Raw genomic sequence first — 27,299 nt, forward strand, 5'->3', positions numbered from 1 at the left:
CCTCAACGCATTTCAGGGAGAACCAGCTAGCTTTGGGTCGAGTCTCATTTCACCCCTAACCACAACCCACACCACTAAATTCTTTGTGAAATTGAGGAGAGCTGCTAACCCCTTTATTATTATTATATTATCGTGTAGGCTAAACTTTTTCTTGAAATAGAGATGAGATTAGAGATGAAAAAGGCTCTAGCATTAGTGGAAGATCATTGATTATACTTTCTTGCTTTACCCACTATTGAGGAAGATAAACTCATAGCAATGACAGATAATCCTGAGGCAGCAAAAGTACGTGTTGTTAACAAAACGGAGTCTCAAAAGCTCATTTATCGCCCTGGTCTTAAAAAAATTATTGTATTTTTAGGCGGTTACACTTTCCTAAAAAGAGCTCGAAGCAATAAAATGAGATGAAATATGAGAAATGCTACTTGAAAGCAGGTAGGGACCAACATCGAGATCTTCTCTATCATCAGTAAACGGACGATTCACCAGATAGTTCTATCCGTGGCAAAACGGAATAGTGATCATAAGATACACAAAGATGGATTCAGATAAATGACTGAATAAAGATCCACAAGAGATTAGAAATTCGTTGGGCCCTTTAGGGACTATCTCTAAAATTGCGAATTTTTATTCATCTTATTATTATTTAGTAACTTATCATCAGATTTTGATAAATAAATATTTTCTATTTGACAATTTAAAACATACTTTTCAAGTATTTAAATATTATTTAATGGATGAAAATGGAAACTCATAACAAATTTATTGAATTTGTAAAAAGAAGAGAAGAAAAGGAGGGAGAAAGAGAGACCTGCAATTGTGGAGCAAAGGGAGTCTCAATCAATTTGATTGGGGCTGCCCTTCTTCATTCATTAAATAGAATAGCTATTACAAGTCCTACTAGGAATAAGAAAGAACAAAATAAAACAAAATAGGAAACTAATACTAATTTCTAACTTCTAATTGTATTCAGCTCTAATTGGACTAGGAAAACCCAAGGGAGGAGTTTGCGACTTGCGTTAGACTCCTCATTTTTCTTTTGATAGACTTCTAATACTCCCCCTCAAGCTAGAATATACACATAGCAACAAAAAGCTCCATCTTGAACCAACAAGAACTTCAACGAGCACAGAGAGAACTCTAATTAACCATCATAAAGTCATCAACAACTCCAAAAGCAACGAAAGCCCTTCCCAAAGAAGGCAGTTCAATAGCAATGAACAACAACAACACCTAAAGCCCTTCCAAAGAAGGCACTCCAACAAAAGTGTAGCAAAATCAAAAGACCTTCCCAAAGAAGGCACTTCAATAGAAACTGTAGCTCTCAATAGCTACAATAAAAGCACTCACGAGGCTCAAACATAGATCTCCCCAGACAGACATCTCACAGAAAATTCCACAGATAAATAGGCAGCATCAGGTCGCCGGGGACCAAACAGTATCAGATTGTTGAATATACCAAATAACATAATGTTTCTGAATATACCAAACAACATTAAGTCACTGAATATAACCATCTTCAAAAGATAAAATTGTTGTCGAGGACACACACGAGCCGATACTTAACAATAAATCAATCTTCAACGAAAATAATTTTTAGCCAAGTAAACAATGACCTTAATCTCCCCATCATGTGTAGCAGTACACATGGACAAATAATTTCTAATAATCACAATCACAAAAGATCCACAACCAAGAGCACCATAAGAAAATAATTTCCAACCTCCCCCTGACGGTAGCAAAAAATCTGCAACTTCTTCGGCCTACAGTCGAGAAACCAGGGAATAAAACCTGAAAAGAAGAAACAATTAACTATAAAACCTGGGGTTGGAGAGTAAACAGAGCAGCAACCAACTTCACCGTTGATAGCATCAAGCAGCAAATATCAACCCAAACAGTAACAGAATTGATTATCAACCCAAACAGTAACAGAATTGATTTGATGTCCGCCAACAGTAATCGAACCGGTATTCTCTTCCAATGAACGAATATCTGCAAATGACAAATAGGAATAAGAGAACTACACAAGAAAACGATGACATCAACAGATGAACTTCAGAAAACGATGATCTTCATCCTCAACAGCCACACGACACAAGACAATAAGGTAAACAACAGATTATGTGGTTTGCATCAAAACTTCATTGAAACCTTAGTTGTTATTTTTGAAAGAACTAGAGCTTCACCAGTAGCATGATACCTTTGAACGATTCTCAAACTAGCAACTTGTTAAGCTTTGATACCATGTAAAGAGAGTTAGAATATGTGGATGGGGAACAACAATGAGATGAGAGTTGGAGAAGAAGAAGTAGAAGAGGGAAAATGAGAGAATTCGATGGTATGGTAGAATAGTATGTTGTGAGTAGAACCTCACTAACACCATATATTACTTCAATAACATATTTACAAGTAATTACACATACCTCCCTAAGGAGGAAAAATCGAAAAAAAAATAAAAATAAAACATAACATGGCAAGTTACTAAACTACTCTTGGAACAACATAACTAGTATCCCTAACACTCCTCCTCAAGCTGGAGAATAAATATCATACATTCCCAGCTTGGACAACATAGAACTAAATTGATGATGAAAAAGACCCTTTGTGAAGATATCAGCCAACTGATCTCCAGTTCTCACAAAAGATGTACATATGTAACCAGAATCAATATTTTCTTTAATGAAATGTCTGTCAACCTCTATGTGTTTTGTTCTGTCATGTTACACAGGTTGTGGGCTATACTTATGGCAGCCTTTTTGTCACAATAAAGCCTCATTGGTGCCTCAGTATCAAATCTCAACTCTTAGACCAGCCTTCTAAACCAGAGAAGCTCACACACTCCATGAGCCATAGCTCTAAATTCTGCCTTTGCACTAGACCGAGCCACCATAGGTTGTTTCTTGCTCCGCCATGTGACATGGTTTCCACGTACAAATGTACAGTAGCTTGATGTAGATCCCTTGTCAGAGACTGAGCTAGCTCAATCTGCATTAGTAAAGCCTTCTATCCTCATGTGGGTATGCTTGGCAAAAAGTAGTCATTTTCCTAGAGAGGACTTCCAGTACCGGATAATGTGATAAACTGCATCCAAGTGCCCACTCTTGGGAGAATGCATAAACTGACTCACCACCCCCACTGGATAAGTAATGTCTAGAAGAGTCAAGGACAAATAGATAAGCTTCCCAACTAGCCTTTGATATTTCCCTTCATCAATAAGAGAAGGGCCAACATCTTCCCTCAGCTTATGATTCAGCTCAACAGGAGAACTTGCAAGTTTGCAGCCTAACATTTCCATTTCTTTCAATAGGTCTAGGATAAACTTCCTTTGATATATATATTTATGCCCTTTTTGGATTTGGACACTTCAATCCCAGGAAGTACGTTAAGGGCCCTAGATCTTTGATTTCAAACTGTTGGGCTAAGTAGGTCTTCAACTTGGCTATCTCCGCTCTGTCATCACCAGTTACCACAATGCCATCAACATAGACAATTAGGCTATAATGGTGCCATTACCACGCTTAGTGAACAAAGTGTGGGACTGGTCAGCTTGACTTTGGGAATAGCCATTCTTCAGAATAGCTTGTCTGAACCTTTCAAACCAGGCCTTTGGAGATTGTTTAAGATCATACAAAGCCTTCTTGAGAAGACACACCTTTCTTGCAGCTGAAGGGAACTTAAACCCGGGAGGAGTTTGCATATATACACCTCTTCTAAGTCGCCATGTAGAAAGGCATTTTTCACATCCACTTGATACAATGACCAATCCTTATTCGCTGCCAGAGATAAAGGACCCTTATACACCTTTTCTTCTAAGTCGCCATGTAGAAAGGCATTCTTCACATCCACTTGATACAAAGACCAATCCTTATTCGCTGCCAGAGATAAAAGGACCCTTATGGTGTTATGCTTAGTCACAAGAGCAAATGTCTCCTGATAGTCAATCCCATACACTTGGCTGTACCCTTTTGCCACCAACTTTGCCTTGTACCTCTCAGTAATACCATCTGACCGGTACTTGATTGTGTAGATCCACCTGCATCCAACTAGAGTTCTCCCCCTTGGAAGGTCGACCAATTTTCAGGTATAATTTTTTTCGAGGGCCATCATTTCCTTAGTCATGGCTTGCTTCCACTTAGGGTCAGACATAGCTTCAGAAACATTCATTGGAGTAGACATAGATGAGAGAGCAATAGTAAATGCAACACCTGTAGTGGAGAGAGAGTTATGGAAAACAAACTGGGCTATAGGATTAGTACAAGCTCTCTTTCCCTTCCTAGTAGCAATAGGAAGATCTAACTCTGATGAGAAAGTAAGGATATTACCTGACTGAGCAGGGTGGATCTCAGGGTTTGGATTCAAAGATGACTCTTTGCAGGTATTCTTATTCCTCTCAAGAGTGGGCACTTGGATGTAGCTTACTGCATTCTCCAGTACTTGAAGTCCTCTTCAGGAAAATGACTACTTTTTGCCAAGCATACCCATAAGAGGATAGAAGGCTTCACTGATGCAGATTGGGCTGGATCAGTCTTTGATAGGAGATCTACATCAGGCTACTGTACATTTGTAGGTGGAAACCGTGTCACAAGGTGGATCAAGAAACAACCTGTGGTGGTTTGGTCTAGTGCAGAGGCAGAATTTAGAGCTATGGCTCATGGAGTGTGTGAGCTTCTCTAGTTGAGAAGACTGATCTAAGAGTTGGGATATGATACTGAGGCACCTATGGGGCTTTATTGTGACAAAAAGACTGCCATAAGTATAGCCCACAACCTTGTCCAACATGACAGAACAAAACACATAGAGGTAGATAGGCACTTCATTAAAGAGAAGATTGACTCTGGGTACATATGTAGACCTTTTGTGAGGACTGGAGATCAGCTGGCTGATATCTTCACAAAGGGTCTTCTTCATCATCAGTTTAGTTCTCTGTTGTCCAAACTGGGAATGTATGACATTTATTCTCCAGCTTGAGGGGGAGTGTTAGTGATATTAGCTATGTTGCTCTAAGGGTAGTTTAGTAAGTTGTCAGGTTAGGCTTTATTTGCTGCCAAATATGTTATTAAAGTAATATATTTGGTGTTAGTGAGATTTAGTCACAACATACCATAGTTTTTAAGGCGGTAAGGCAACGGAGGCGTTTGAGGGTCTTTCAGAGCGCCTTAGCGATAAGGCGGGCATAAAACGTCGCCTTATCGACTAAAGCGTTCCTGTGTAATTTTTTTATAAAACCAATCTATTTGGCACAAATCCTAGTTGAATCCTATTACTCATATGTTAAATAAATATTAAAGGATCATATTTATACCAATGTAAGATATTCATTAAGAAAACAAATCAATAAAGTGAATAAACTAAGTCCATCTTCATCAATTATCAATCATCAATCATCAATTATCAATCATATTAACATATAATTTAAATACATAATTATGAAATAAAATTATAAATATAAAGAAAAGAAGACATAAAAAATACAAGTATTTATTATACTTACCTCTATGATGCCAAAATGAGTGCCTAAGCCCTAAGGTCATCCACTATATTTCTACTCCTGTCAAAGAAGAATGAAGCTCACCACTACCGGAGCAAAATGGTCGCCTAGATCAGTGGTTCTTCCTTATTCCTTGATTCCTTCTCAAAGCCCTTTCTTAAAACCCTTGACAAAATCCAAACCTTTGTGAATCGTGTTTTTGTTTTGTTTGTTTTGATTATTTTTGGTGGAGTAAAGCTGATCCCATACATCTCAAGTATTAACAAAACCATACACCTACCAATAAAAAATCTATATTTGGAATCTTCATCAAGTAATTTTAAAATGTGTTTAAAAAAAAAAAAAAAAAAAAAAAAAAACCCCAGAAGGCTCCACTTCACATAAGGCGGAGCACTGCCTTACCATCTCTAGACCGCATCAGCGCCAAGGCGCTGGTAAGGCTTTAAAAACTATGCAACATACCATTCAACCATACCATCGCCTCCTTTCCTTTCCCCTCTTCTACTTCTTCTTCTCCAACTCTCATCTCATTTTCTTCCCTATCTACATATTCTAACTCTTGGGAGGTTTATAATGTACACAGACTTACCCTTGCTTCGTGGAGAGGCTGTTTCCTTACTCGAACTCGTGACCGGTTGTAATGGAGCAACCTTACGGTTGCACCAAGGTCCGCCCTCAATAACCCAGAGTAGCAATAGAAAATCTATCATCTATGCTCCAACTGAATGATGTATTATAAATAAATCTAGAAAAAAAAATCAAAGTTATTGAAGCTTTACAATATCCTAGAAGTAATTACCCAAAGAATAAACTCAAGGCAGAATTCTGAGATATTTATGCAACATCAAGAAATCAAGAAAAATAACTGCAAATCAGAGCAAATCAGCAGCCATAGCCAATGCTGGGCACATCTGAAAGCTTCCAAATCAAAATTTCAAGATAAGTTCTCAAAAACTCATTTCCTATTCCAAAGTGGGAATAAAGAGAAAGGACTCATGATTTCACCATTCCAAAACCTATTTAATTCAACTTAGTCACCCAATTTAGGACTATTTAAGGCACCTAATATGACAACTGTTGAATATAGCTCTAACTACACCTACTAATCCCACTAATGAGCAAAATAAAAGAAAAAAAAATTATTCATTAATAATCTTACTCTTCTCTTTGTTGGATTGAATGTGTCAAAATGTTTTGGTGGAGATATATTTTTGTAATAGTAATTTTTACTATTATATCTCTAATACATTCTGTGAAGTAGTTTGAATATTATGTTTGCTATGGGATTAGTATATGACCTATTTTTGACTTCCTTTTCCCTAGTGTAATCTGTACTATTTTTTCATGGTGAAGTGGTTGCAATTAATGTTTGCCATGTGATTGCAATGACAACCTCTTTTTTTTTTTTTTTCATTTGCCCTTGTTATCTAACCTATATTATTCATGGCATTTTACATTTTTCTGTTTTCAGAGGGATGCAGAGAAGATGTATAAGGTGCTTCACGACTATGGGTCAACCTCTATTGGGCAGACTTGCCGGCCAAGTTTTTTAAAATGTGGCCCTTGTCAAGGAACACTAAATTGCTTCAAGATGTTACCTTGTGAACCTGAGCATTCAGTGGAGAAACCTGACCTTGAACATTTGGATTCAAGTATAAAAGACAAGGTCGTTTCCTCCCATGAATTGGATTAACTAAGTTCTCCTGTTATTTGTTGTCACTTAGCATTTCTGGTATGTGATTTTATGATTATTCTCTTCAGACACTTCTGTTGACCTGCTTTCACATGGTTTTTCTTGTTGAATGGATGTGATTAAATCTAACCTCAATTGTTATATGTACATCACTTCTAAGAAGAAATTTGTTTCATAGTTCTAGGAATTGCTTAACGTTTCCTGGCTGGCTACTTTGGCAACCATTGTTTCCCTATACCTCTTAAGGCTCCGAATCATAGACCATAGAATATGCATTAAGGCTCCGAATTGTAGACCATAGAATATGCAGATGATTCATTAGATCTCTCCTCCTATTGTTAGTTGGATATCCCCTTCTACTGATGGGATTGTTACAATTCTCTCGTTTTTCTCAAAAATCAAAATCATGTTTCTAGAATTTCCAGGTCCACCTTTAGCTTCTGGCAATGGAGGAGGTGATGTATACAAGTCCTGATCCTATTTTCACTCTAGCCAGATGAATGCGATATGTGATTGTGTCATTTTTTTTTTTTGGTACCATGGATCCTGAGTTATTGTTTTCCCAAGCACTAATTTTAATAAGAGTTTTTCCGCATGTTCTGTGAATTGTGAAATCGAAGGCACTTCACCTTTTTTATCCATGAGTGTCTTGATTTTTGTCTCTACCTAATATCTTTAGCTCATCTCGTTTCTGCCAACCATGGTTGTCAAGGCCTCACCCATGCACCGCCTTGGCTAAGTGAGTCAATATAGGGTAGAGAAGCCTATTCTCTCCCACAACATTTACTTCTAACTCTTTCTCCTCTTCCTCTTCTTCCTTCTCCCCTTGTTCTCTTGCAACCTTTAGTTTCCAACTCATCCACCTCAACATCCTCATCTTAGCTACACTTGAATTATTTGTGTTGTTTCTGGAATGCTGCCAAACTAGCCCTAAATATAATACTCAGTTGTCCTTTTGTGATCTGGGATTGGGTACACGGGTTTGTACATTATTCAATTTTGATGTTTTTAATTGGTTTATTAATTGACAAACGAGATGAAGTTGTAATTCTCTATTTCTACTTGTTAGAATCTAGTTATCAGTCACCATTTTTCTTGGATTGGCATGTTTTGGTTGCTAACTTGCTGGTATCAATTGAATGGGATGGATCATAATCCAGCATAACTCATAATTGAGCATGTTTTTGTGATAAATATTTCGAATGCTGCCTAATGTATTTTAGCTCTTTCATGCAGGAATGTGGTGCTGCTTTTGTTTTTTTCAGGACTCGCTATGCGGCTGTTGTTGCTTCACACGTCCTTCAATCTTCAAATCCCATGTTATGGGTTACTGACTTGGCCCCGGAACCAGAAGATGTTTATTGGTCAAATCTTAGCATCCCCTGTAGGCTGCTTTGGCTTCGTCAGATAGCAACACTTTTGGCTTCGTTTGTTTTCACTGTTTTGTTTCTTATTCCTGTCACATTAGTACAAGGTCTGACTCAACTAGAGCAATTACAACAAAATTTACCATTTCTGAGAGGTATTTTGAAGAAGTAAGTTTCCTTATGCACTGATAAAACCTTTCCAGTGTATTGATGTGTATCATACATAGAAATCAAGTTGTGAACACTCTGGCTAGAAACTAATCTGATGCTTCGACAGTTTTAATTTATCTGTATATTATATACTGCAACTATAAACTGTGGTTTGGTTTAACCAATCCCTAAACATACTGTGAGGAAAATTTTCCTGAAATTGAACCAGTTACACGATATTGTTTCATGAATTCGCAATGCTTTCCCTTATCTTTTTTTTTGGGGGGGGAGGGGTGGGGGTGTGGGGGTGGGGGGGGGTGGTTTGAGATGAATGAGGTCGCAGTGTCTTTTTTAGTATGAAGATGTTGTAGATTATTATTACATTAATACCATATTGATGGCTTTATGTAATATATTGTTGTACTTTCGAGTTCGCTTCTACAATTACATTCTGTTCCTTTAATTCTATATGCCCAAGGCATTAAGGGGAAGAGAATAAGTTAATACACTGATTTCTTGTAGAAAGGCTGATGTGTGAATAGATTACCTTACACTTCCATGCAGGACTTATGTCAGTCAGCTGGTTACGGGCTATCTACCAAGTGTAATATTGCTGTTGTTTCTGTACATTGTTCCTCCATTGATGATGTTATTTTCGGCAGTGGAAGGATCAATATCACATAGTGGCAGGAAAAAGAGTGCATGCTGCAAAGTCCTGTACTTCACCATCTGGAATGTTTTCTTTGTTAATGTTTTGTCTGGATCTGTCATTGGCCAGCTGAAGACAGTTATCTCAAAGCCAAGAACCATACCTGCTGTACTTGCTACAGCCGTGCCAAGGCAGGTGATTATTATTTCTGATTTGTGAGTAAACTAAATGGTTGTCTACTTTTGTCACATGCATATGGGTAGAATCCGTTACATACATATGTGGAACTTAGTGAAACTCAAAAGGCTAGAATTTAGGGGCTTTTTTTCTTCTTCTTCTTTTTTTTTTTTCCTGGCAAGGAGGGTGGTGGTGTAGATCACGCTTTAATATTTTCAGATATTTTAAAAATAGTTAAAAATAATCTAAATGATTCCACAAGTGTTATCAAAGTTGTGTTTGAAAGTTATTTTTCTTGCTTTTACATATTTTGATTTGTATATTAATATTTATTTTTTTTCTTGGTAGTTGTGGTTTATTTTGCAACTTTAACTGGATTCTGTAGAAAAAAATTATTCACCATCACTCTGGTTTTTTCTCCCCCCGCGGCCCCTTTCATGTTTTGTTTTTGGTTCTCTATATATTTACCTTGACTAGCATCTGACATCTGTTGGTGTCCACTATTGTCAAAACATGTGTAACAAACTATATATACTTTAGAGTCTGGTAGCCCTACTTCCTTTCATAGAATTTTGTAGTACAGCATATATCCTATTAAATAATATTTTGCTGAATATTTACTTTCTTCCTTTTAAGAAAAATATTAGATTACTTTTCCATGGACAACATAATCCTATGGGACTGGTTCTTAGCTGATAATGAACACAACTAGTGCTCCAATGTGTCGTCAAATTTTCTTTTGTTTATTAGAAAAATTCGATGCTGCATCTTCTGCCATAAATATGTGATTATTCTTCTTCTTAAAATTTTGCAGGCTGCTTTCTTCACAACGTATGTTTTAACTTCAGGTTGGGCAGGTTTGGCCTGCGAAGTTGTGCAAATTTTCAGTCTTATCTGCAGCCTGTTCTGTAGATGCATACTCAGAAGAAAAGACATTTTGTTCTTCAGTGCTCCATCTTTTCCATACCACACACAAGTTCCAAGAGTTCTTCTGTTTGTACTTCTTGGCTTCACTTGTTCAATCCTGGTGCCTCTAATATTGCCTTTCTTGCTGGTATACTTCTTTCTAGGCTATCTTGTGTATCGTAACCAGGTGAGAATTTTCAGAAACAACTTTTTATTTCTTGAAATTAATCATGTCCTAAATCCTAATACAGAACTGGCATTTGCTGAAATGAAGGGTGTCTTTGGTGCTTTCCCATATTAAAGGAAGGCAGAGGAAAGGAAAAGAAAGGAAAAGAGAATGTTTCTTCTATATTACTTTTTTGTTGCATTGAGAAAATATAAAGAAAAAGCATAAAAAAAATGTCATTCCCGTCAGTTTTCCAAAGAATATCTGAGAAAAATGCACTCAGCTTAATGGGATCCTGGTTCAGTCCTAGCAACCACAGTTGTCAAGGCTTTTAGGCGACCCAAAGCGTTGAAGGGCTGCCTAACTGCTTAGGCAACAAGGTGCCCTAATATATATTTTTTTATGTGTCCATTATATCTAGCAATAATATAATTATGCTTACAGCATTACATCAACGACAGTGTAGATTGAATCTATGCGCACTAATTTGCCACTATTATCCATCAACATCATTGCAGCATAACAACAACAACAACATTATGTTAGAATATAATTATTTTGGGGAAACGTAAGTAAACAAGAGAAGTGAACTAGTGAAGTTCGATTTCTTTCTTAATATATTTATTTATTTTGGGTATTGAATGATCCTATGCTTCACCTATACAAAAACTTGTGCACAATCTAATAAAAATGTTAGAAATAATATTAGTTGGAGGAAAGAAAAACGTAAGTTAAAAATCGACTGCCCAGGAATCTAGCCGTTGCCTGGCTTGTTAAGTTAGAATAAGGCGGGTGACCGCCTATCCCTTGAACACCTGCCCCCACGCCCTTGACAATTGTCCTTGTAACAGAAATCAAAATCCTCAGTAAAAAAAGAATCGCTAGGAATGAGAACTCAACCAGAATTGATCAATTTTAATAACAAAGGAAGAAGTAAGAGAGAGATAAGAGGGGGATATGACCATGGACTCTCACCAAGGCATTGGTTGGCATCTCACCAAACACCCCAACATCTCACTAGGCTTCTCTGCATCTCACAGCTATTGGCATAGAGCTAGCTATTTCATTCAACTTTATTTTAACTTCTTCAAAATGCTTACAGACCACCCTTTTATACAATGTCTAGGAGGGTTCTAGACTCTCATTGGGACTTTCTCCTAGACTCTTTGATCATTTAATGAACTGCATGTTTTCAAGGACTTGCTTACATTTTCAAGGACTTAACACAAATATTAATGTACTGACTTATTGGCTGAAATAATATCTTCTAAGACTTCAGATAACAGTTGTAACTAACTAGATAATTCTTCTCAAATTCTGCACATATGCATTAATTACTTATGACCTTTCTTTGACTGGACTTAGACTGAATTAATTAGAACTGGTTTCAGGTGAACCAGAATACATCCAGACATGATTGGTCTGGCCTGAACCAACTGAATCTAAAGAATAGCCATAACCCAAAACATACTCTCCAAACCCAAAACCATACATCAAAATGTTCACGGAAGAACTAGTTAATACCCATCCACGATGAAGCCAATTCCTGTTTAACTGTCTCACATCAATTGCAGCCAATTATTACAAGCAGTTTATCTTGTTTTCTCAGCCACTATTAACCGTGATATGTGCTTTTACAGCATTGGCCATTTCATGTCTGCAGTAGAAGCTCTAGTTGAACTTTTGTTTATTGCTGCTTGTGGTCTTTTGTACTTTCACAATTCAAGTCTGTCCACAAACACTTAAGAATTGGAACCAGTCTGGCCCTTCTCTCCCCTAGGAGCTCTCAATAGTTTTGAACTTTAGACTATTTGGCCATGCACTCAATGTTCTGCATTGGCAAGTGAAGGGAAAGTACACAGAGGAGTCTTTTCTGGAAGTGACTGGAATCTGGAAAGGGCAAACAGAGGAGACGCTGAAACTTGTAAACATAACAGAAAAATGAAGAAGAAAATGAAGAGCTACCGTGCTGCTGTAAATGCGTCACTGTCACAATTGTAGTTTGAGGAAGAAAAACTAAATTGGTTATCCCTCGTCTTCTTTTCCATGGCTTTTCCCAAAACAGGTGAGATGGAAAACTGTGGCAAGCATTTCCTGAAAACCATTTTTTTCCTCATAATTTTGCTAAAAAAAAAAAAACAACCGAACGGTTAAATCTTCTGTTTCTCTCTCATTTTTCCTTTCCCACAACAACAGGGAAACCAACCAAACCCAGCCTAAAAGTTGCAGTTGCAAAGACTAATTTGAGTAATACATGGGAGTAGGTTCAACTCTCATGTGTCTTCTAGTGCAGATATTCTGATGCATGAATTTGGGGTTGGCAGTGGAATGGCTCTGGTTCTGATTGCACTGAGTTCCCTTTCTTTTGAGCCTTTTTTTTGTATTTTTTGGGCATCCCTTCTCTCTTCTCTTTTTCTTTTGAGCCTTTTTTGTGTGTGTGTGGGTTGGGGGGGGGGGGGAATAGATGATTGGAAGGGAGTATGGTTCCAAAGACTTTCCATAAGAATGAAAGAAACGGTCCTTCCTCTCACCTCTTGGACAAACAAAGGCCTCCACTTTAAATGTCACTTCTTTCACTTTCGCCGAATAAATGGTTGGAAGGGAGAATGGTTCCAAAGACTTTCCATGGGAATGAAAGAAACGGTCCTTCCCTACCTCTTGGTCAAACAAAGGCCTCTGCTTTAAATGTCACTTCTTTGACTTTCGCCTATTGAGCGGCCTCAATCAAAGAGGGGCATTCTGTAGACACCTCATTGTCACCCGAGGGATGCTCGTGAAAATGTGATGGGTGCTCTAGAATAGGGGACGGGACCTTGTTTATCGCTTGGGAGTATTGAGATGAAACAGACTAGAGGGGACTAAAAGACCAAAACATAGACAAAAAGTGACTTTGGGAGTAGTGTAGGAAAGACTCGACAACTAACATTACTTTAGATATAGTTGAATGGCATAGAAAACCCATCTAACTGAAGGCTTAATCGATTTGAGTTGAGTATTTGGTTGATGAATAAGGCCAGAAGGTCAGTATTGGTGAGGGCTTTTAGTAAGACTCTGGAGGGAAAAGAGAACTTTGTGGAAGTTGCTTCCATTTTCTCTTTGCTGGTGAAATTGGAAACAGAGGAATGACAAATCTTCTTTAGAGAATTAAGAGCTTTACTGCATCTCATAATTCTTTTCTCTTCCAGTTCCATTGGAAGTTGGATTACTTAATATTTAATGGTGAGTACTATCTATTGGCTGGACATCATTCTCTTTGACCAGCATTGTATATTTTTCTCTTCTTTTTCTCACACCTCCTACTATTTTTCTCCTGGCATATTCTGCCTCATAATAAGTATGAGAATTCAAGTTCAATTGAACACTATATGCTCACATAGTATCTCAACTCTCGAGTGGATCTTCCCTAAACTTCAAAATTCTGGTATCTTTGTTTATGTACTAAAGTCAAGTTTTAAGTGCATGAGTCACAAACTTCAGATGAAGAAAGAGGGTTCTCTTTCTTCATCATCAATTCTTTCTGGTATTTTTTTCTTAGATTAGGGCTGGTAGTCATTGTTGGCCATTATAGATAATAGACCCACCCACCTTAATCAAATTTTGAATAAGGACCTCTGGAATTCAAGGTTCTCTCTTTTTTCTTTTTCTTCGTGTGGAAATAAGGTAGAAGTGTCTATCAAGGAGGCATATGTTTTGTTTGAGTCTGGGTTTAGAGCTTCCTTGATACTGTGTAACATAATATTCCTCGGGAACTTATTAGAGGAGGACATCTGCTCATATTGTACTTCTGCTATGAATGTCGTAACGAAAAAGAAAATGAAGAAGCCCGTGCTTGTTAATGATCCATAAATAACTTAATGTTTCTTAAGAGGGTTGTAGTTTTTATTTTAGTGTCATGGTAGAAATACTCTATTCAATGTTTGCCGTGATAGTTTCTGGCTGTATTGTAGCACTTCTGAGACAATTGAAAGATATTAAAACAAAAATCTGTATGTATTTCCTCCTGACACTCTCCTTCAAATGTGCCTTTCAGATTCTTAATGTGTATCTTACAAGGTATGAAACCGGTGGACAGTATTGGCCTATTGTGCACAATACCATGATCTTCTCATTGGTGCTGGCGCATATAATAGCTATTGGGGTTTTCGGATTAAAACGCTCACCAGTTGCATCAGGGTTCACCATTCCATTGGCAATATGCACACTACTATTTAATGAGTACTGTAGGCGGCGGTTTCATCCAATTTTTAAGATTCCTCCTGCGGAGGTAACCATCCTCATCATCATCATCTCTCTCTCTCTCTCTCTCTCTCTCTCTCTCAATGCTCATTCAAGTCTTAGTGGTAAGTTAGATGTAGGCACACATGCATATGTTCATTGCAGACTGAGAATTGTGGTTGAATTTAGGTTCTAATTGAGATGGACCAGCAAGATGAGCAGAGTGGGCAGATGGCGGAGATTTATCAAAAACTACAGTCGGCCTACTGTCAGTTCACACTTGACTTGCATAATCCCTTTTTTAAGAATTCTTCTGCTGAGGTGACAATCCCTCTTTCTCTCGTGCGCGCTCGCACTTGCACACAGATAGATTTTCTCAGTCTTAGTGATATGATTGTGATATGGTTTGACATAGGTTCTCATTGAAATGGATCAGCAAGAAAAACACAGGGATCGGATGGCAGAGATTCATCAACAATTGCAATCAGCCTACAGTCAGTTGACACTGAGCTCAAATACGCACAATTTATGCAAAGCCGAGGGCTCAGACCATTCTGGTAATTTATGTAAAGCCGAGGGCTCAAACCATTCTGGAGATGTGGACAGCATCCAGGATCCAGAAGACACGAAGCCAGGTTTTGTTACTCATAAGACCCAATAAATTCTCTATATCAGTCTGGAAAGTACTCAGTTTCTGTTCATGTACCTCACTTCTCGTCTTCTCAGGAGAGGGAGTTGCCAACCAATATAGCAAAGCATGGACTATCCATTGCATCTTGAAAAGCAAAGATGCAAATGGTCTGTGTATAGTTTCTCTTTGATAGATTCATGCCTTACCACCATCATTCAGATGGTGCTTGATGAAAGTAATACAAATAGACAGTGGCGCATGGTGAAAACTGTTTCTTGGCATAATGCAAGTGAATTCCTCATGCCAGATTAGAATAGCTGCTCATGTCCCTAGATGGTATGATGGTGGCATCCGTCCAACTGAAATGGTTTGTGAAGCTTTATTAAGTTGTACAGTACTGCTGTGCTGTAAAGCAGGCTAGAAGCCAAAGAGGGTAGGAGAGAGATCAACGGGACCATTCTTTGTTAGTTACACTGGCAATCTCCTGACCCGGCTATTCCCACAGTATGCCCAAATTTCATGCAAATGGAATCAGGCCTAGAATTGCCCCTTCTTGTTTTCGATCCAATGCCAAATTGGCAGGAATCGGCAAGTCTATTGTAGCCGACCCACAGGAATGAGTCATTAAATCAGCGTCTCTTGTGCTCCAGTTCCTCTCTCTCTCTCTTTTGAATGTAAGGTTCCATTATGGTTCAAGCCCAATAATAAATCAATTTAAATCAGTATTAACCAGATATTAAAAAACCAAAATAAATCAAAATCAAATTGGACCAAAACCGAAACTAACTGAAAACTGAATTTTCTTAATGGATTGGTTTTGGTCTTCCTCATTCCTACACCAAAACGATTCAACCTGATCGAAATTGAACTGAACCGACTGGTTGACACCCCTTCTTTTGCAGGCACCCTCTGCAGATGATAGTGGGCATTATTACCCTTTCAGGCCAATTGCTGGGCCATTTGGGATTTTGGCTAACTGATATAGATGTGGGCTTGGCAACATTTACAGGCCTATAGATATACCTGACTTGATTTTCTCTTTTTGAACTTTTCCTGTGACTGAAACTAAATGGAGTATTTCTACCCAAAAAAAAAAAAAAACTAAATGGAGTATAACACGGTGAATGTAACAGTCCGATTCAGTCTCGGTTGCATGGTCCGTTTATGTCGGTCATCATGGTCCAGTGTTTCCTCCTTAATTTGAGCACTTCTGATTCTGTGGTTCAAAATTTACCCTTTAAGGAGGGTCGTTGATTTCAATAATAGATTGATTTAAGCACGAAGAGGGAGGACGAAAAGAGCCAAAGGAGCGAAAGAGGAAGAAATTGGCGGTTTATTCAGATTCTCTTGAAGTCTTAAAACAGTTTTTTGAATTCTTGGGATGAGGAGAAGGATTGGCGGATTAAGGGATATTCTTCTTGATGTTAATGCTACACAAATCTCTAGTCATTTTTTTTTGGATTTTTCCCCCTATCGTGAAGCCTAACATTTTATACCAAAAGAAAAAAAAGAAAATTAATATATTTCACTTTTGTTATTTTAGTTTTGTCGTGTGTGTATATATATATATATATATATATATTATTTTTTAAAAAAATCATTTCTGGAGCCTTATTTTGACAATGGTGAAGACTTATTAAATTGTTGGGAAAAAAGGAAGCTATTTGGTCATGTGGCCCCTGCACCTCAACACAGGTATGCACAAAATTACCGCCCAAACCCTTTGAAATTACTCCTATTGTGCGGGGGTCATACAATCAAAGATGACATTCTCAATTTTCTAAAGGGTTTATAACTATGATATAGAAACAAATTTAATGAAAACCTATTCAAACTTATAAGGAGTGTAAGTCAAATAAGGTGGATTGAGCTACTGTTAAAACTCTAGAAATATGTATACAGGTGGATGGCGAAGACTACAGATAGTGCAAACCATGAATGAATGTTGATCTGGGAAGAAGTGAGTCTCTTTTGCTTCAAAAATTTTCAGTGGAAATGATTTCTCCGATCTAAGTTAAGGTGGAGATTTGTTGGAGTTGTTTTGTATTCCATAGGTCCACGTAGTTTTTTTTTTCGCTAGAAATTCATTTGTATGTTAAGGGAAAAGGAAAAAAGAATAATGTACACAAGGGCTAGGAAACACCCAAGAACACAAGAAAAAGAGGAGAGGAGATGAACATAATCCACCTTCGGCATTGCCATCAGCAGAATAAGCCATCAAGCCAAACTCCTCCACAAGAAAGAAAAATCATAAGTACAAACTACTGCAGTCTGTATCTTGGATGATCCGAGGCATCAATTTTCAAGTGTAACCTTACCAAGGCCAGCCAGGAGCTAACTGGGGAAGATTCTTCAAATCGAGTGGCTGATTTTGACAAAAAATCAACAATATAGTTGGCTTCCCGATAATAGTGAGTGATTTTCCACTCCACCCCTTCGAGATAGGACATGCAATTAATTCACCGTTGGCGCACTATCCATGGGAATTTCTTTTTCAATAGGAGAGAAACCACTGCAACCGAGTCGCATTCGATCCAAAGCATCTGCACCCCTAACCTTTTTGCATGCTCAAGGTTACATGTAGTTATAACTGGGGCTTGGATATGTTTAATTGAGTTGGTTTTTAGATCCATTACATGTATAGATGTAAAAATATAAGTGTGGAGGTTATGTTGCTTATTTATTGTCTCTTTGGGGGAAAACCCTAGCAACATATGCATTCTTTCTTTGGAGAAAATCTTAGTAGAGAATAACACAGTGAATTGTAGAACTTTTCTTGTGAATAGAAATTTCCGTGTCGAGCCTATATGAAATTCCTTGTATTCGTATGTGATTGTTTGCTTGAATTCTTTCTTTTGTTTGTACACTAATCTAACGATTATTAGAATAACGTTGAACTAACACAGAATATAATCAATCTTATTTAAATAAAAAAAAAATGCTTCCTCCTAGTATTATATCATATTGAGTCGGCTACATATCAAGCTTTGAAAACAAGAGTAGTCTCTCCTCTCCGGCACAGTAAGTCTATCCCTCCCCTAAAAAGAAACGCTTCAAACAGGTAGAAAGGTCCCTTTACAGTTTCTTAATACATGATATAATTGTCGGTTGTGTCCAATAAACCCTCACTGAATCAAAACACAAATCTATATATAATAAAATAACCAACAATAATGAAACCCAGATTGATTAATAAATTAAAACACATATATAAACATTCCCATGAATGATGGAGTGATCAATGAACTATCATCTTAGCTTCAATTCATATATATCCATTAATCCACTCTTATTCTTTTGACAACCAAGCGAAACCCATAGGAAGCTAACTTCTTCTTCTTGGAAACAGAATACTTAAAAAAAAAAATAAAGCCATTATCCTCTCTTTTTCTGGAAACAATAGTTTGTTTACAACATACTCTTTATATTAATAATAGATAAACAAAAACAAAGGATTGCCAATGTTAAAAGACAGGACAAAAGATGATCAGAGGGATATATCTCATATCTCAATCTCATGTTAGTGAGTGTCAATGTCTTAGAGATAAAAAAATAAGCGTGTTCTTTAGAATATTATTTTTAAAAGGGTGCAACTATGAGAAAAATATTTGTATTTTGGCAAAGTAGGGAGGAAGGTCGTCTCTTGGCTTTTGTCATGGCTAGGGCTACCTTGCCACCCTCAATCACGGATGAGGGAATGAACCCTTTAATTTAATAGGAGAGGAGAGGAGAGGAGACAACTGTAGATGGGTTCTTATAATAGTCAGCATTTGAGTTGACGGAACATGCGTGCTCCCTAACCAAGTCAATTTGGAAGACTTTTTGGTGGTTTGCTTGGGGAGTTTTCTGCTCCAACCCTTACTAGATAGGGATATTCTTATTCCTTCCTAATTCATGCCACCTTACTTTTCAAGGATTATTTTGTTGTAGTAACTTAAAGTCTTGAGAAATTTAATTCAGAATGCAAAAAAAGAAAAAAAATATATTAGATCAAATGGGAACAGTGAACACTTCTTTTAGATATGGTAAGAACTATGTAAGCACCTCATCACTAAGATCAGCCATGCTTGTGAGGTGTTTGGCATGAGATAAAGTCTAAGTGGAACCAATTAAATGTGGGTCTTCAATCTTTTTTTTTTTTAATTGAGTGTTTATCCATATATAAGATTTGGTCTACACAAATTGGGCAAAGGAATTTCAAGATCAAGAAAAAGGCTTAACACCCTAAATTTGATGGAGATTTATTAATTAAGTGATCATAGAAGGGCAAAGTACATTGTCTCTACATCTTAAATGTGGCATTTAGATACACATATGGATAAGTAATATATATATATATATATATAAGAGCCCATGATCTATTCTAAATGGCGGGAGTGTTGAGGATTGATGATTTGGATTGTTGTCACCTCGGAAGCCCTTTAAGGGGTGATTTAAAAAATTGTATCTTTGTGTTTTTCTGTAAATTGGTAGCAATGGAGTTCATTATAGTTAAAGGAAAATTCTTTAAAAATAGAGAGACGAGAGGAAGAGAGCTTTGTAATCCTTTTCTCAAATGTTAGTGAAAGCACTCTTATTTCGTCATGGATGCACGTAGACACTTTGTCACACCATGTATATACTTGCATAGTAATTGCTTGATTATTTTTCCTTTTGTTAGGTTGTGTTTTCTTTAGCATGAATAGGTTCAATTCGTGCAAAGAGTTGAATCATATCTACTACTATTAACAGTGGCCGGCACTTCTTTATTGGTTGATGTCACTGCTGACATGATCTTATTCCCTTATATTAATAATAGAGAAACTTTTTGAATTGATGAAGGGTTTGTTTTCTAGTTTATGCACCATTACTAACTCTCTTGCAGTTTCTTCAAATTCGCCCGGTAAATGTAGGTAGAGTCATGCATGGATTCCTGGTTGTCTTAGCGTGGCATCTTTTGATAGGAACTCCTTATTTTCCTTCTTCCCATATTTTATTTTGACCTTTATTTTAAAATTTTCTGAGAATTTTTGGACCACATTAATGCTTTTATACTTTCTTTCTGCAATATGTACTTGTCTCCCAGCTCCAAATCTCAAGCCTAACACTCTTCTATCTGTTTATTTCAAATGCATTCCAACATGAGAGAGAGAGAGAGAGCTACAATTCCAACAGTAAAAGCCAATTATTGTGACGTGCTATCTTAAATAATACTCAAATGATAATCTCTTTATGACTTTAAAATTAAATAATACTCATATATTAATCTTTTTAGGACTTTAAATTAAAAATATTCTATTAAATATCTTTATGGAAAGAGGTTTCCCCTCTAGTGAGCTAAAGACAAGTTTTCTTTCTTCACTGCTTTCAGAATTTCAGATGGTTGATTTGGTTATCCTAACGCTTAATTTTAGGGTATCCTCTTGCTACATAAAAATTTTAATGGGCCATTTCAACTCATAGCACAATATACTTCTCTTTTAAAATTTCTAAAGTCCAATTATTTAAGGCAACAATCCTTCTTTCCTTCCATTGATTTTTAAACTTTCATTGAAACATAGGAAAGTCCAATTGCATTGAAACTTGACCCTTTCAGAGAAAATAATATTTTTTCTTAATAAATATTTATGGGAGAGGGATAGGTATGCTAGCATAGTACCTAGGAATTATGTATGCTAGCGAATAGTGGCCGTCAGATGAAAGATAAAAGATCTCATCCGTTTGTAATTTTTGTCGTACAAAACTTACGCAATACTGCCGCTCCACGGTCTTCCTTCCCCTTTTCCTCACCAGCTCCGACTCCGGCAGAGCTGCACTCTCTTTTTTTTTTTTCTGGTTTTTACTGTTCCTCTCTCTCTCCCCTCCCTCTGAGCTTTCTTCGACCTCGGCAGCGGCTGCGGCTACGGCAGATCCCCGTTCCTTTGGCCCTTTGGTGAGAGAAGCGAAAGAGAGAGAGAAAGAGCACCGAACAAGTCGGCAGCGGCAGCGTTCGGTGTGAGTTTCAGCACCGAACAGGCCCAGGTTGAGCTCAGTTCTCTTCTTCTTCTTCTTCTTCTTTTTTCTGGTTTTTGCTGTTCCTCTCTCTCTCCCCCTCCCTCTGAGCTTTCTTCGACCTCGGCAGCGGCAACTGCTGAGGTCCATCAACAGCGGCGGTGCCAACTACTTTGCTTTCTCCAGCTGGATCCGGTGAATGAATGATTTTTTCCGGCGAGGAGAGAGAGAGAGAGAGAGAGAGAGAGAGAGAGGTGTTGCAACCGTGCATTGAAAATTTGTTTATCTTCTCTCCATCCAACAGTTCAATTCATGTTGATCAAATTCTACGGTCAAAATGCCGCTAGCATTCCTAATTCCTAGGTACTACGCTAGCATACCTGTCCTTTTCCCAATATTTATAGAGCATCATACTTAATAGATATTCTAAGAAAATCATAGGCCGTTATGATGACCACTAATATTAGGTTTCTCTACACGCATGAACTTGTGGTTTCAAATTCTCCTTTGTGGCGTAGCCATTTTTAACTTCTATCCTTTAGTACCATAAATTTGTGAATTTTATTTAGTTTTTCAAATAATAAGTAGAATATTATACTTAATAATAGATTATGGTTTTTTTTTTTTTTTGGGTAACCAATAATAGATTATGTTAGATTGTCACAATATTAACGTCCAAAACCCCTTAAAGTGCTATCATGCCATCTTTAAACATTGTAATACCACAGTTCCTTTTCCTTGAAGTTCCCTTGAGGAAATTTCCAATGAAATACATCCTTATTTGAATTTATCCATTATAGTTGAGGTTTTGAAGTGTCTAATTTTGAATCTAGTTAAACAAAATCTAGCCCATGATAAGGCTGTCTATAATTGGATCAATGTGCTAAAAGTTAATTCATTAAGCATCCAAATTTTTGTTGTTGTTATTATTATTTAGCTTAATTGGTGTAATTAAGTTGAAAAGTTATGGAACCAAGATCCATACAAATTTTTTTTTTTCACATCTGACCTATGATTTAAAACCCCAGAATCAGGATCCAGATCAGTTCTAACTACCAATCGATTCGATTGGAATTGGTCAGAAAAAACTCTAGGGTCTAAAGTTGGCCTGGAAAATACTAGAATTGACCTAACTTTGGTTGAATGTTAAAAAAGTTGTGATATTGCTAATGATAAAGATTTCTCGTAAGTTAGATTGGCATAATATGTTAGAAATTTTGGTGTTCGATTTTTGGGAATAATCTATTAATCTTTCGAGCCTCTTATTTATTTATTTATTGTAGGTGTTTTGTGACCATTGGATATAGATTGGCTGATTTTTCATTTCAGGCTATGAATCCTTTTTGTTGGCTAGAGGGTTTTCCTACTTGGCTTGTGATCTTTTTTTTTTTTTCTTAGCTAGCTTGTGAATTTAGTGGACAGATTTTAGTTTGTTTTTCTTTATTTAATGAAATACAAAAATGCACATATCAATTATATGGATTGCAATCAAGAGTCACTTTGTTGATATATAATATTACCTTACTTGCAATCAAAGGCCACTTCATTTTATTAAGAAAACTCAAATAGTATACCCCACTCATCGATGGACAATTAGAAAGAATAACACAGACATGTGAACATAGAAGATTGAAAGGGGTATATTATATGATACTAAATTAATATCAACTTCATCTTTATACTACTACGTACCCACTTTAGTTTTAATTAGTAGATTGATTTGAGAGTTGGTTTTGTCTACTAGACTAGAAATTCTAAATAGCCAAACGAAATGATCAACTGCTACTTTCAACATTTGTCAACCTTTTCTAACATAACATAGGATTCGACTACCCATTGAATTTTTATTCTACAAAGTGAAAAGTCAGCAACAAAAACAACATTGAGGATCTCAGTACAACAACCATTGTGTGAAATCAAAATCTTCATCTGCTTCCCTTTCTTGTTTTTAATTGACAAGTCAACTCAAATGCAAAAGAAATAATTTCTAGGTTTTCAAGTTATGATTAAAGTTGGCTAAGTAAGCAATTTAATGAGGAGGTGTCATTTGGACTAGGTGGGTTTTTTTTTTTTGGGGGGGGGGGGGGGGGTTATGTTTTATATTTTAGACCTTAGCTTCAAAACCATATTCTTCTCTAACCATTAACCATTTATCCTTATATCCCCCTACTCAAAACCCTCCCTTTATCTTCAAACCCCAAAAAGAGTTGTTTTTTTTTCCTTTTAAAAAATATATTATAGGTATTTAATTTTCTCCTCGACCAAGCATCACCTAATTATTAGATGATCTTAGCATACTAAACCATTAATTTCTATCCCTTTATTTTTTTTTTTTTTGGATATATTATTTTTGCATTTTGTTTTTCCTTCTTTTAATAAATTATTTCTGATCCTTTAGAAAAGAAAACCATTTATTTCCCTTTAGGAAATCAATTAAAAATGTGGATTGACTGTTTTTGAATTTGAATCAGAACCACTAGGTAGCAATGGAACAACCTTACTGTTACGCTGAGGCCTACCCTCTAATAAGGAATATCACTCTCTTATATCAGTTGGCCATGAATGTAATTGGTTTAGCTCTATGATATTGTGATCTCCATGGCTATGAGTAATCACAAGACTCAACTGTACATTGGAGTGCTAACATTATGCACGAGATGTACCATCTGTTGAGGAAATTTCTAGAAGTAGAAGAGCAGGTCAACCAGGTCCTTGGGAGAGACTGGGACAGGAGTGTTGGTCCAGTCAATCTGGTGGATCACCGGGCTGACTGGTCAAGCCAATGACAACAGCTAGACTACCGCAGGAAACGCCTGCACCTGATCAGATGTACAACTCTCAAGCTTAAAACTTGTGATGCATATGTAAGAGAAGTGTCAAGGAAGGAGGAAGCTACTCTGTGCTGGAACCATGGTTTTGTTAGGTATCAGTCGGTTTCAAATGCCATATGCAGACGTAATTTGGATACTGTGAATATACCCCAATCAGAGAGAGAGAGAGAGAGAGAACTTTGCAGAACATGCGTTCTGAAGTATATATAACTGGGCAAGTGCTACTAAGACTTGGTCATAATCTTGTTTAGCTTAGTGGCTTCCTCTTTCTTTCTTTCTTTCCTTTTGATCTAAGACTTAATCACAAAGGTAATATATACTTCCATATTTATGGATTATATTAGTATCAGTTTGATAAGAAGGTTCTCTTAGTGGGGGAAACAGAACCCCAAAGAAAACACGCAAGTACAATTTCCCCATTTGGAAAGAATATCAAATGAGTGTTAACAAAAAAAGGAAATATATATACCCACACATGTCAGTCCCTAATGATGAATTCATGAAAATGAAACTGACCCTTTATAGTTCTTGAGGCAGTGAGAAGAGTAGAATGTTTAATGCAATAAATAATGAAATTCAATTTTCTTAAGCACTTAATAAAGGCATAGCATTATTACTAGTGAACATAGCAAACAATAGATTCATTTGATGTTGTTAATTTTGATTAATAATTAATGCATAAACCTTAGTTCAGCAGGAACTAGAAAAAATTCAAAATCCAGATCTTGAAGCTTTTTAGAGTAACTCCCAAGGAATAATTTCTAGGACCATACTGAAACAGCATCATCAGGCAGAAGCAAATTGGCTTAGCAAGAAATACCCATTAATGGCTCATTACATAAATGTATATAAACAATTGAACAGAAGAATATCTGTACTTCGGAGTCCCATCTTCAATGATGCCTCATCAACTAGAGGAAAAAAGAAAAAAAATCTCCCTTTATCCATTAAATGGGATGCAGTGAATAAAACTTGACCCCAATATAGCTTCTCTTCTTCTTCTTCTTCTTCTTCTTATTATTATTATTGGAGCCATGGGACATGAGAGTGAAGAGATGTGGTTTCACAACCATCATAGTTATTGCAGACATGGGAAGAATAACAATAAAGGAATGCAGCCATCTTTGGATACCCCACTTGCTAGAGCCCAGCAAGTTATAGCCAAAATTGTCAAACACCCCTTCTCTACTTTACTGCCTTTCTAATGGGGATTCCAAGGAACTTATGTTACAGCTCCACTTGTGTTTGTGTGTCTCAAAGAGACCACGTACCTTCTCATGTTGAACTGAGAATTGAGAAACAGTAACAATCACAACAGACCCAGACAGGATCAGCATGGCTGCACTCAAAAAATGCTGGATAAAATGGACACGATTGCAGTAAAACACTGTCCTATTATGAAATTACTGTAAGATGAGAACTAAATTAGTGTAAAATTTCAAATAAGTGAATTGGAAAAACTAGAGACACAAGTTCTATCAGAGAGTTAAGGAAATTAATTAAGCTCATACAAAGAAATAGCCCAGTTGAGTTTATTAGGGTTATTAATCCAAACACAATAATCTTCAATCACCTCCCCCCTTGTGATACAAATTTACACCATTGTTATCCCCATGTATGGGTGCAGCTACTGCGACTCCTCGAGGTACCTCGGCGGCTCCTCCTGGAAAGCACATTCTTGTATCATGGCTTGCTGGCAGACTTCAAAATCTGGCTGGACTAGTCCTGGATGGTAAACCAAAGAGCTTATATCACCCCAACTCGCGCTTTCTGCTGAAGTACTTGTACCGGCTGAGCTATCATAGAAACACTGATCCAGTCCCTCTAATCCCTGTGGGTTGCTATAAACCATTTCATCCAACAAGGCAAGGTCGAGTTGGGTGTTGTGATTGAATTGAGAAGTACCCATGTCGCTAAAGTAATTCATGTTGGACAAATTGATGGAATTTTCATATATTGGTAATTGCTGGGTAGAGGGAATATCAAGTGGGCATTGAAGATTTGGGCTTCCACCAAGCTTCATAAACAACTTCCGAAGGGAAGAATGGTCGTTGAGCCATGGGTCTTGGTGTGACAAAGGTTGTGTAGCCACGGGCAGCTCCGGCCAATATGGGTTTTGGTTGCAGCTCTGATCAGAAGACACAAGAGTCCCACTCGCTTTCTTCGTGTCTTGCTGCTTGAGGGAGCTGAACCTACGAGAATGTTGCTCCTTCCGCTGCTTACCCAAAAGCTTCTTCTTCAGCCTAGTGTTCCAATAGTTCTTTATGTCGTTATCAGTTCGTCCTGGAAGTTGAGCCGCTATGATTGACCATCTGTTGTTCATTCACAAAGTTTCACAAATAGATAAAATCAACATTTGAAATTCGAAACAAAGCTGGACTTGAAGCTCCACCGAAAAACTATCAGCAAAAAACAAGATTAGCTAAGAAGACTAAATTGTTGACAAATGAGAAAAAAAAAAAAATTCCATAATCGATCGGATCACCTGCTTCCAATACTGATGTAGAGGCTACAAATTATGTTATCTTCTTCCTCGGAGAAACCTCCATGTTTGATGTTGGGGCGAAGATAGTTTAACCATCTGAGGCGGCAGCTCTTCCCACATCGCCTAAGCCCTACAAGAACCAACAAATATGAGATGGAGAAAGAGAGAGAGAGAGAGAGAGAGAGAGAAGTAGCAGAAGAAGAAGGGTAATTAGATGGATTAACTACTAGGGTTGAGCATTAATTAAGTACCAATCTTTTGGGGCAAGGCAATCCAGTTGCCACCGGTGCCGTGCTGCTCTATGTAAGACTTGAGCTTGGCATCTTCTTCAGGTGACCATGGCCCTTTCTTTACGTTGGCTTTGTCGCAGCAAGGAGCCCTTCCCATGGCTTTCTTTTGTGTGCTGTGTTAGAGACTTGAGAGAGGCGGAAGCTAATTATCTTCTTCTTCTCCCTCTCTTCTTCTTGATGGTAATGTTTATGTATATATTATAAGAGAGAGAGAGAGAGAGAGATTAGAATAGCTGGAAAAGGAGTGACATGGTTCCTGGAAGAGTCATGATTTAAAGAAG

At 37.3% G+C, this 27,299-nt stretch overlaps 2 protein-coding genes across 4 annotated transcripts in view; one reads left to right on the forward strand and one right to left on the reverse strand.

Annotated features, from left to right (window-relative positions):
* LOC122070273 (CSC1-like protein RXW8) overlaps positions 1 to 15,758 on the forward strand; it is a 33,973-nt gene extending 18,215 nt beyond the window's left edge. For 2 of the 3 annotated variants that reach the window (XM_042634400.1, XM_042634406.1), the window contains 7 exons: positions 6,960 to 7,154; positions 8,418 to 8,716; positions 9,263 to 9,542; positions 10,339 to 10,617; positions 14,627 to 14,860; positions 15,001 to 15,132; positions 15,227 to 15,758. In XM_042634400.1, the coding sequence (XP_042490334.1) occupies positions 6,960 to 7,154; positions 8,418 to 8,716; positions 9,263 to 9,542; positions 10,339 to 10,617; positions 14,627 to 14,860; positions 15,001 to 15,132; positions 15,227 to 15,472 (1,665 nt within the window). In that variant the 3' untranslated portion in view covers positions 15,473 to 15,758. The remainder of the gene's footprint in view (positions 1 to 6,959; positions 7,155 to 8,417; positions 8,717 to 9,262; positions 9,543 to 10,338; positions 10,618 to 14,626; positions 14,861 to 15,000; positions 15,133 to 15,226) is intronic. The other variant, XM_042634412.1, reaches the window with a different exon arrangement.
* Positions 15,759 to 25,751: 9,993 nt separating this feature from the next.
* Positions 25,752 to 27,299, reverse strand: LOC122072102 (transcription factor RAX3-like). Its single transcript, XM_042636647.1, has 3 exons — positions 26,980 to 27,299; positions 26,729 to 26,858; positions 25,752 to 26,555 (listed from the first exon to the last, which is right to left on the reverse strand). The coding sequence occupies exons 1-3, from the start codon at positions 27,113 to 27,115 to the stop codon at positions 25,871 to 25,873; spliced, it is 951 nt and encodes a 316-aa protein (XP_042492581.1). The 5' UTR covers positions 27,116 to 27,299; the 3' UTR covers positions 25,752 to 25,870.

Source organism: Macadamia integrifolia, chromosome 2 (assembly GCF_013358625.1).
Source record: "Macadamia integrifolia cultivar HAES 741 chromosome 2, SCU_Mint_v3, whole genome shotgun sequence".
In the NCBI taxonomy this organism is placed as follows: Eukaryota; Viridiplantae; Streptophyta; class Magnoliopsida; order Proteales; family Proteaceae; genus Macadamia; species Macadamia integrifolia.

Coding starts and splice junctions, on each gene's coding strand:
- LOC122072102 (XM_042636647.1), bottom strand. CDS start 27,115: ATGGGAAGGGCTCCTTGCTGCGACAAAGCCAACGTAAAGAAAGGGCCA. Junction 26,859..26,979: donor TGCCTTGCCCCAAAAGATTG/GTACTTAATTAA, acceptor TGGTTCTTGTAG/GGCTTAGGCGATGTGGGAAG. Junction 26,556..26,728: donor TACATCAGTATTGGAAGCAG/GTGATCCGATCG, acceptor AATGAACAACAG/ATGGTCAATCATAGCGGCTC.